The sequence below is a fragment of the Lethenteron reissneri genome, chromosome 42 (assembly GCF_015708825.2).
Source record: "Lethenteron reissneri isolate LAM-NWPU_2019-01 chromosome 42, ASM1570882v1, whole genome shotgun sequence".
In the NCBI taxonomy this organism is placed as follows: domain Eukaryota; kingdom Metazoa; phylum Chordata; class Hyperoartia; order Petromyzontiformes; family Petromyzontidae; genus Lethenteron; species Lethenteron reissneri.
Genome location: NC_083820.1, coordinates 10,492,553 through 10,502,740, shown reverse-complemented (window position 1 = coordinate 10,502,740; position 10,188 = coordinate 10,492,553). Strand labels below are relative to the sequence as shown.

At 52.3% G+C, this 10,188-nt stretch overlaps 1 protein-coding gene across 1 annotated transcript in view; it reads left to right on the top strand.

The window, feature by feature from the left end:
* Positions 1-3,028: 3,028 nt before the first annotated feature.
* LOC133352928 (serine/threonine-protein phosphatase 6 regulatory ankyrin repeat subunit B-like) overlaps positions 3,029-10,188 on the top strand; it is a 30,646-nt gene continuing 23,486 nt past the window's right edge. Inside the window, exons 1-8 of the mRNA XM_061568932.1 lie at positions 3,029-3,088; positions 3,508-3,675; positions 4,941-5,054; positions 6,263-6,367; positions 6,995-7,093; positions 8,511-8,615; positions 9,036-9,137; positions 9,725-9,823. Of these exons, the coding sequence (XP_061424916.1) occupies positions 3,029-3,088; positions 3,508-3,675; positions 4,941-5,054; positions 6,263-6,367; positions 6,995-7,093; positions 8,511-8,615; positions 9,036-9,137; positions 9,725-9,823 (852 nt within the window). The remainder of the gene's footprint in view (positions 3,089-3,507; positions 3,676-4,940; positions 5,055-6,262; positions 6,368-6,994; positions 7,094-8,510; positions 8,616-9,035; positions 9,138-9,724; positions 9,824-10,188) is intronic.

The following is a 10,188-nucleotide window of genomic DNA, read 5'->3' as shown; positions in this document are numbered from 1 at the left end:
CGCCACAGGGCTGCGTGTGTTGACTTAGCAGGCGGGTGACGGCGCCGCGTCGCCACCAACGACGGGGTAGGCACCGCAAAACTGGAGCCGATCGCTCCCATCGCAAGCTCGTCCCGGTCTCTGGCTGACGCAGGCTGGGGGTTGAACCGTGCCTCCTGCTGCCGAGAGGCTGTTGTGGAGGCGATGTTCCACGATGGGGTGTTCTCCGAGCGCATTGGGCTTTCGTCTCGTCCGCCGTGTCCCAGTTGTCCTCGTTAAACGCGTGTGGATGGATTCGTTACCAGCAATCATCAGCAGCAGCAGCCGTGATCACTCCACTGCTGAATACAAAGGCTCAGCAATGAGATGAACGGATTCACAATGTAATTATTGTTTTTTTTCTTTCCACGGGAATCCTGCCGCATTGGGTCGTTTGACCGAATCGAATTTAAAGGAGACTTTTGCTGAAGGTGGCGAGAAACAGAATTCCACTTGAAGGTCTCCACTGCCGAATGTCACGAACCCACTTGCTGAACTGCCATGCAATGGCCACCCACGCAGCCCATCGAGTTTGGAAGTTTCGCACATCTTTGCATCATCCACTAACCCTCGCCTCCACAGTTCTGGATCACAGGCGTGCGCCACCACAATCTTGATGATATGTTCTGGATATAGATGAGGAAATACCCGTCTTCATCCCGCTAAGGCATCCTTACTGTGGTCACAGTTGACCAGAGACGCGTCTTTAAACTTGGACTGGAGGGAGACACGTGGTGTGAGACACGTGGTGGGAGTCACGTGGTGGGAGTCTGGTCTGAGAGACAACACGTGGTCTGGGAGACGCGACACGTGGTCTGGGGAGACGACACGTGGTCTGAGAGACGCGACACGTGGTCTGGGAGACGACACGTGGTGATTGTCGCAGGAGCCCTCTGGCTGCCTTGGAGGAGGCGCGGGCACCATGCCCCAGGTGGGGGACGCGTCCCGGCTGCTGAGCCTGGCGAGCAAGTCGGAGTGGCCTGCCGTGGAGAACCTCCTCAGTGCGGTGGAGCGGCCAGACGCGAGTCTCTTCATCCCCGAGCAGGTGAGGATGATGATCATCATCATCACTTTACACAGCGTTGCCCATCGTCCCCTTTATCACAGAGCATTTGATATCGATCGTCGTCGACAGCGTTGTCATCCATCGTGATTGGCACATCATTGTCAAATCGTTATCGTTGACACTGCATTGTCCATCGACACTGCCTTGTCCACATTACAATTTGACGCAGTATTGACACCAATCATCACAATTATCGACACATCATAGCATTGCTTGTTTGCCTGCATCCCAACAGAAGTAAGCCTCGGCTATCATCGAGATACATTTTTAGTGTGGGTGTAGAGTGTGTGTGTGTAGAGTGTGTGTGTGTAGAGTGTGTGTGTGTAGAGTGTGTGTAGAGTGAGTGTGTATGTAGAGTGTGTGTAGAGTGTGTGTAGAGTGTGTGTGTAGAGTGTGTGTGTGTAGAGTGTGTGTAGTGTGTGTGTGTGTAGAGTGTGTGTGTGTAGAGTGTGTGTGTGTAGAGTGTGTGTGTGTAGAGTGTGTGTAGAGAGTGTGTGTGTAGAGTGTGTGTGTGTAGAGTGTGTGTAGAGTGTGTGTAGAGTGAGTGTGTATGTAGAGTGTGTGTAGAGTGTGTGTGTGTAGAGTGTGTGTAGAGTGTGTGTGTGTAGAGTGTGTGTGTAGAGTGAGTGTGTGTGTAGAGTGTGTGTAGTGTGTGTGTGTAGAGTGTGTGTGTGTAGAGTGTGTGTGTGTGTGTAGAGTGAGTGTGTAGAGTGTGTGTGTGTAGAGTGTGTGTAAAGTGTGTGTGTGTAGAGTGTGTGTGTGTGTGTAGAGTGTGTGTGTGTAGAGTGTGTGTAGTGTGTGTGTGTAAGGTGTGTGTGTGTAGAGTGTGTGTGTGTAGAGTGTGTGTGTTTAGAGTGTGTGAAGAGTAAGTGTAGAGTGAGTGTGTGTGTAGAGTGAGTGTGTGTGTAGACTCTACACACACACTCACTTTACACACACACTCTACACACACTCTACACACACACTCACTCTGTCTGTGTTGTCTCTGTGTTGTGTCTGCGTTGTGTCTGTTGTGTCTGTGTTGTGTCTGCGTTGTATCTGTGTTGTGTCTGCGTTGTGTCTGTGTTGTCTCTGTGTTGTGTCTGCGTTGTGTCTGTTGTGTCTGTGTTGTGTCTGTGTTGTGTCTGTGTTGTGTCTGCGTTGTGTCTGTGTTGTCTCTGTGTTGTGTCTGCGTTGTGTCTGTTGTGTCTGTGTTGTGTCTGCGTTGTATCTGTGTTGTGTCTGCGTTGTGTCTGTGTTGTGTCTGTGTTGTGTCTGCGTTGTGTCTGCGTTGTGTCTGTGTTGGGTATGTGTCTGTGTTGTGTCTGTGTTGTGTCTGTGTTGTGTCTGCGTTGTGTCTGTGGGGTGGCTGCAGGAGTCCGGGCTCACCCTGCTCATGATGGCCGTAAGAGACAACCGCCTGGCGGTGGTTGAACGCCTCTTGGAGCTGGGGGCGAATTTGGGCGACCGTGCACGTGTGAGATCACCACCCCAACTCAACAACCCAACAACCTCACACAACAACCCGACAACCTTACTCAACAACCCAAACTCACACAACAACTTTTACATGCGATCATCGACTTACATCTCACCTCACCTCAACACATTTTAAAGGTCACCGCGTCCCCCCCACCACTCAGTGGCAGCTGTCTCTGTGCGGCAAAAGGTCACTCAGCAACCTGGCCTTTAAACGGGCATTAGTCTGTCAGTAGGGGGGCGATGATTGCCTTGATGTGCAAACCATTTTCGAGTAATTTGTAGGGAAATTTTGCAAATTTTGGACCATGACGCCGCTGGCACACGATGGCCTCGTCATTTCGAATTACGTACGGGGGTTGGGTATTTAACATCCACTGTGAGCTCCGCAAGTGGCGTCTGGTATTTTATGGTTGGCGCCCACCGCAGTATTAAGCAGGGCGGCCGACGTGAACCTCGAACCTCGGCAAACGAGCGGCGGACACGATGTGCTGCCGCTGGGTCGAGTCCCGGACGCGGTGTTCGCAATCGCAGCAAGGACACCACGTGGGCCACTCTAAACTAAAACTACTAGACGAAACTATTCTTGTTGTTTTACCGGGTAAAGGCCCACTGAGATGTACAGTTCTTTTTCAGAAGTGGCTTATCGCGTGGAAATGTATAGCAGCCAAATAATCGAAACGCACAAATCTAAATGTGGAGGGAAAACCGGAGGACCCGGAGACAAATCCACACGGCCACGTGGGAGAGAGATTTAATTTAGTTATTTTCATTAATTTTTATTTTATTATTATTATTTTTACCTACGTGACTTTACCGAAAGAACCCAAGAGTATGAATCCTTGCAGTCACGAAAGCTTCAAATCTAGAAAGAACATGAGAACTCCAATTATACAGCAGGCGTCAGGGTTGGGATCGAATCCGCGACCTCCTGCACACCAGGCGAGATAATTAACATCTCCTAGCCACCGTGGCACCGCGCGTGTTCCTCCCCTGACCTCTCCTGGGGCGCCCACGTGCCGTTCTCCGAGCAGGACGGGCGCACGGCGCTGCACGTCGCAGCCGCACAGTCCAGGGACGAGATGGTGAAGTGTCTGCTGCTCAAGAAAGCCGACCCCAATCTCACTGGAGGGGTAATCACTCAACCGCGATGCGTCTCTTCATCGATGATGGGGGGGGGGACACACACACCCATGCAGCATCGGGGGCCCTTAGCGAAAATAATTTTTGGGTGCGTCGCATGAAAACATGATTGTGGATAAGCTACGTAACGTACTCGTCTTCACAGGTAGTAGGTGTTCGCGGCCACTGTTATGATTCGTAATAGATTTTTGGGTTCGGCATCTTTGTGTTCTCAACGTTGGCGATCATGGTCTTCCATAATAGAGTTTTTTTTGGGTCAGATCGCGTAAATATGAATGTGTCGTTAAACCCGCCACCACCAGACACCGCCAATTAGTAAAATTTGTCACGTAAACAGAACAGCCATATTTAAATCTGGCTGCCGCCTGATGATGCTAGTTATAATTACTGGCGAAACGTCGTACTGTGATTGGAAATTGCGTGGATTTACTCTCCAAGACACCGGTGCGCTGTACTAGTAACGAATTGGCACGTTCTTTTAGGTGACAAACCTTACTAATTGTCTGTGTCGGGTGGTGGCAGGTTTAACGACACATTTATATTTACGTGATCTAACCCCAAAAACCTGTTTTATGGATGATATTGCTTTTCGAAAGCCTACGTGTTGACCTGATCATGGTTTTCGTTCCATTCATCTCTGTCCGTGATATTACTCAAGAGCATTGCATTGGACACTCCCAGTTGCATCCCGTATGTGCTTCACTCGCTGTCTTCCCCGGCTTATTGTGGTACCTCTAATTTCGAAACAATTATATTGGATGAGGCCACGCCATGCCATTAAGTTACCGATCGCCACGTGGCCCTTTTGTCTTGTTTGCTCTTGGAACCTGCTGACCCGCCCCACACTGGACATCTGTAAAACAAAGAGCTTCATAGCTTATCGGATTCCTCTTCCAGTCTAAATAAAGATTCTCATTGTTTCGATTTAAAGCTTTCGTGACTGCAGGGATTCATCTTCTTGGTTCTTTCGGTAAAGTCACGTAGAAGGGAAATGATAAAAGAATAAAAATAAAACAATAAAATACAATTCTCACGACGTTTCGGCCACAACGCAGTCATTCGGACGCTGTCTTTCCGACAGCCCTGTTCTTCACATGAGGACGGCTGCTTGCGTTGTGGCCGAAACGTCGTGAGAATTGTATTTTATTATGTTCAAATTTTATTATTTCATTATTTCCCTTCTACGTGACTTTACCAAAAGAACCAAGAAGATTCTCATTGTTGTTGTTGTTGTGAATACCCCCCTCCCCACCAGCCCAGCGAGCAGCTGCCCCTGCACATGGCGGCCTCCAGACCCTCGGGTGCCATCGCCATCGTGCAGATGCTGCTCAAGTCGATGGGCAGGGACGCGCGCCTCGCTCACGACGAGGTGACGCCAGCGACCAGTCGCCCCCCGGTGCTGGCCGAGGCTGCACCACTGCATGCACCACCCCCCCTCCCACCACCATCCCATCTTGGAGGGGCGCGTGCAGTAGTGCAGCGCTCCTCCAGACGTGTTTTCAATGCGTTCGCTCGCGCCTTGCGCTACTACTTTTTTTCTCCTGCTGCCCGAGTTGGGAGCGGAGCGTCAAGTCGTGTGCAGCGGCGGTGACGCGGCCCAGCGGGAGCGCGGTTGTTGCAGAGGCTCGCGGTTTGACACCGGGCAGGCCGTCCCGGTTAATACCGTGGTGTGTATTGTTAAAATGCTACGCACGGGGGTTAGCGTTCAACACCCGGTGGACTTCATTCGAAAACGAGGCATGCCATCGTGCGCCGGCGTCACGGTGCCAAACTTTGCCAAATTTTGACCGACGAGGGTCAGGTGTCGCGTGAGCGTCACATCACCACGTGCACTGGAGCTACCGCCCACGAGTGAATGAAGAGGCGAATCGTGTTCTACTGATAAGGGAACGATGCCACAGTGGTGTGACGGTGCGAGCGTGCCGGACTTGCAATCCAGAGGTTCGCTGGCTGCATTCGATCTGCAGCAGTTGAAACGACGGTCCAAGTCTTTTAAATACCTCACCCCTCTCTCACACGACAGCATCGATGGATTCGCAGCAGTTCGTCGATGGGCAGGTCACGTGTGGTGGGGTAAATTGTGGGGTGTCTCCCACCTCTTCCAAGACGTCTGGCCAGCGTTGATTGAATAAACCCCAAAATATCCTCTCGTAAGGTTCTCTTGAGATTCCCTTCTGTCAGCAGTGATGTGAGCAAGCAATTGCGAGGTTGCGCCGTTGCCTATTATCTTAATAATAGGCGAAACGTCACGCGAATTGCGGTCATCCTCGTAGCAGCGAATCTTGGCTGGCCATCGAAGAAAGATGGTCACCGCATCGCGTGCTTTCAGATGCGCTTCTGCGGCCGTCTGGAACGCTCTTCCTTCTGGTATCAGGAAGCCACTGCAGCTCTGCACTTTTAAATCATCATCTCGATTGAAAACTAATTTCTTTCGAACTGCTTTGTGTATCGTAGTTTCGTTGTCCTTCGCCCGCACCTACGATTAGCACGGCGGGCTACGTACGACGCGAAAGAAGTTCAACACACGTTGAGTTAGAGTGATCTGGTGCGGGGTGTGGGGTGCGTGCGTGCGCTCAGGAGGGGCGACTGCCGCTGCTGCTCGCGGTGGAGGCCGGCAACCTGGCCGTGTGCAGGGAGCTGCTCGCCTCCGCGACCGACGCGCAGGTCACAGCCTGCTGGAAGGTACACGGCGTCAGCGACACTGCTGGTGACGACGACGACGATGATTGTGACGGCAATGGTGATTATGGAGATGATGATGATGAGGACAGTGATGTTGATGACAACCCTGACGATGATTAATATTCACATCACAGCAATAGTGATTATGGAGATGATGACAATGAGGACAATGATGACGATAATGTTTATTTGCAATGATGATGATCACAACATACAATGTCCTCATCATCATCATCCTCAGCAACGAGCAATCTACTGCTGGATGAAGGCCTTCCCAAGCCATCGACATTTCTCATGATCCTGTGGCCCGCAAATCCCAAACCCCCCAATATGGTTTTAATGTATCCTTTATCTATTTTGTCTAATCCTTTATATATTAACACTGCGTTTGAGTGGTGGCGCAGTGGTTCGGGCACTGCCCTATGAACCCAATAACTTGAGTTTGATTTCCAGTAACGGCTGTGACCAGTGACACGTGATATCCGACAACCAGACCCCAGGCCGACGCAGCCTTCACCCAACAGTGGACGTTGCCAGGGCGCTGTAAATCAATTCACAACGACGTTGAACATTGCAAATGGGAAACAAACCCGTGCATCGCCAACCGTGAGAATGTCTCCCGCGCAGGGGAGCGGAGACACTGCCCTGCACGTCGCTTGCAAGAGGAGGGATCACGAGGTGGCGCGGCTCCTCGTCGAAGCAGGCGCCCAGACCGACGTCCAGAACGTACGGGAGCCCCGTGGCACCGCCAGGCCGACCCGCGTGTCCAGCGCGCGGTGGACTGCGCTGCGGTTATTCCGCGCCGCGCCTGCACGCGACGTTGCGTCTCGAGACGCTGTGCGCGAGCAGCCGATTAGCACGGTTGGCTACGTACGGTGCGGGAGAAGTTCAAGGCGGTTTCAACGGCAACGCGCTCGTGTTGAAGAGAGGTTCGGTCAGTCAGTGGTCACTGGAAGAAGAAATAAACGAAATGTCCTCCAGCAGATATCCTCGGTTGCTGGAGAGTGGCACGGAGGGAGGTGAGAGGGTGGACAGGCAGGCAGGCAAGGGGAGAGTCCAGGGAGGATCACCAAGCCGGTGAGAGTGATCTTGAAATACATCTGGGATTGGATCGGGAGCCAGTGTTGAGGGAACGGGGACTGTTCGGGCAATGTGGTCATGTGGGCGGCTGCGAGCAAGGCGTCTGACAGCCGCATTTTTGGATACCATGGAGTTTGGAGAAGGTGGATTTGGGCAGGCTGAACAGGAGAGAGAGTGGCAGTAGTTGAGTTGTCATGTAAACTAAAACTAAACTAAAAACTATTTGTATTTTATCAGGTAAGGCCCACTGAGCTACTTTGCTCCTTTTCAGAAACGACATAGTTATCACAAATTATACCCCAACGAATTGGCTTCTCACGTGGAAATGTATATCTGCCAAATACTCTAAATGCATGTTTCTAAATGTGGAGGGACAACCCGGAGAACCCAGTGAAAAGTCCACGTGACCACGGAGAGAGAGAGAGAGACATGCAAACTCCAAATATACATGCATCAGGGTTGGGATAGAACCCACGACCTCCTGTACACCAGGCGATGCAGTTAACATCTCGCCACCGGGGCGTCATGTGGGGAATGCAACGTTGTGGTGCAGTGCCAATGATGTAACTGACACTGCGTCGAGCCTGATGATGCTTGGAAAGCTGAATGGAGCTCGTGAGAGATCCGACGCAGAATTTCCCTGGCGTCGATCATCCGCGACGCTTATGGGGCCGTAACCCCTGAACCGAATCCGTACACAAACCATGGCGTCAGCAGCAGATGCGGTGATACTTGACGACGATGATGTTGACGATGTTGACGATGGTGACGATGATGATGCGACAAATGGAAAACTAAACTCCCTGGCAGTGTGCGGCGACTCTGGTCGCCACCCAGAATAGAACCATGGAACGTAGGACGACTCGCTGTCCGATTCGCATACACGAAGAAGGAGGCATCATCACAACGATGCACCTCCCTGACGCAATCGCTCGGCTCAATCACCGCGGTGTAAAATCATAGCTGTTGCTCGACATCAATATCAGCCATATGAAGGAGAGTGATGTCATTGATGGCAAACACCTGGCCAGATGAGAACCGTTATCTCGTTGTTTCTTGGCAGGACGAGGGCTTCACTCCGTTGCACGTCTCTGCCTGGGAGGGCGATGAGGCAATGCTGAAGTTGTTCTACAACATCACCAGCGCTGACCCCAACATCACCGACAAGGTTGGGGACACGTTGCGCCGGTGCAGGAATCTCACAGAGTGAAACGCGGGGGGTGGGGGGGGGGGGTGGAGCGTTACGTCTCAGGCATCGCACACATGTCGGGCACGTTTGATTGGTGTCATTGGCCTGCAGATGTTGTCGAATTCATGTGTTCCTCCGTCTCTCAACGTAATTCCATTAACGTCGGTGACGTCCAGTCGAAATAATCACTGTAAATAATATGCCGACTTCCCACAATGCTCCCTGCCTACATACGCATCCCATCAGCCTCACACGGCCTTCTGGGACGTGCATCATTTCAGCAGCGTTGGACAAACACGAGACAGTGCACTGGTTTTCGACATGCGGTGCCTCATCAGCAGAGTCATGATCACGTCCTGACGCTGAGTGCGGGTCTCTGCCCCGTGTGGTGGTGCTCAGCTGGACCGCTCACCGCTGCACATCGCCGCCGAGCGCGGCCACACGAGCGTGGTGGAGGTGCTGACTGACAAATTCAAATCGGACGTCATGGCCAGGACCAAGGTACTCGCGGGGACTGGGCAGACCCGGTCGAAGCCGGACGAAGCCGATCGAATCGGGAGAAAGGTCTCTCCGGCTATCGGAGATGTCCAGCATGCCATCAATAATGGGATTATTCAGAAAAGACGAAACGAATAATGACACGTGTATGTCCTTAACATCTGAGATATGTGATCAATGGTTAACAGCAATTGTTATTGCTGTTAGATAAGCCACTGATTTCCAGAAGGGCAACAGACGGTATGAATTGATGTCTGGGGAGTTCTTTAGCCGTTCAGCCTCCATGGTTGTTCGCTGATGAATAACAATTAGCGAAGTATTTACGATTTAATATTTACAATCTAATGACAAAAGATCATGACCGTAAGTTGTGCCCGTGCGCTAAACAGCGTTCCATTCAGAGTTTGGTTTTATCCGTAAGAAGATGTATATAGAAATATGTTTAAATTTTATTTGGGAAGCATCCTGGCTTACCCCACAAAATTCCGGCTTACTCGCGTCCGGCTTCGAGAGGTTTCGACGGCGACGTTTAACACGAGACGCGTGCGGCACCTCCACAACAAAACCGCGCGTCGCATCGTCTGCCGCAGGACGGCAGCACCCTGATGCACATCGCCTCGCAGTGCGGCCACCCCGACACGGCGCTCGCCTTCCTCAAGAAGGGGGTCCCCCTGCAGATGCCCAACAAGGTGAGGCAGGCGGCAGTCCCGACAGTTAGAGAAGGGGCTGCTCCGGCTGTCCCCCGTGAAACGTTTGCCAACGATCGGGAACGTGGTCCGGTGGTCATCGTCTTTCTGGCCTCGTGCTCAACCTCGTGCTGCGGGAAAAGGGTTGCGCTACCTGAGCAGTGGGCGGGGCTACCTGAGTAGTGGGCGGGGCTACCCGGGTAGTGGGCGGGGCTACCCGAGTAGTGGGCGGGGCTACCTGAGCAGTGGGCGGGGCTACCTGAGCAGTGGGCGGGGCTACCCGAGTAGTGGGCGGGGCTACTGGGATAGTGGGTGGGGCTACCCGAGTAGTGGGCGGGGCTACCCGAGTAGTGAGAGGGGCTACCTGT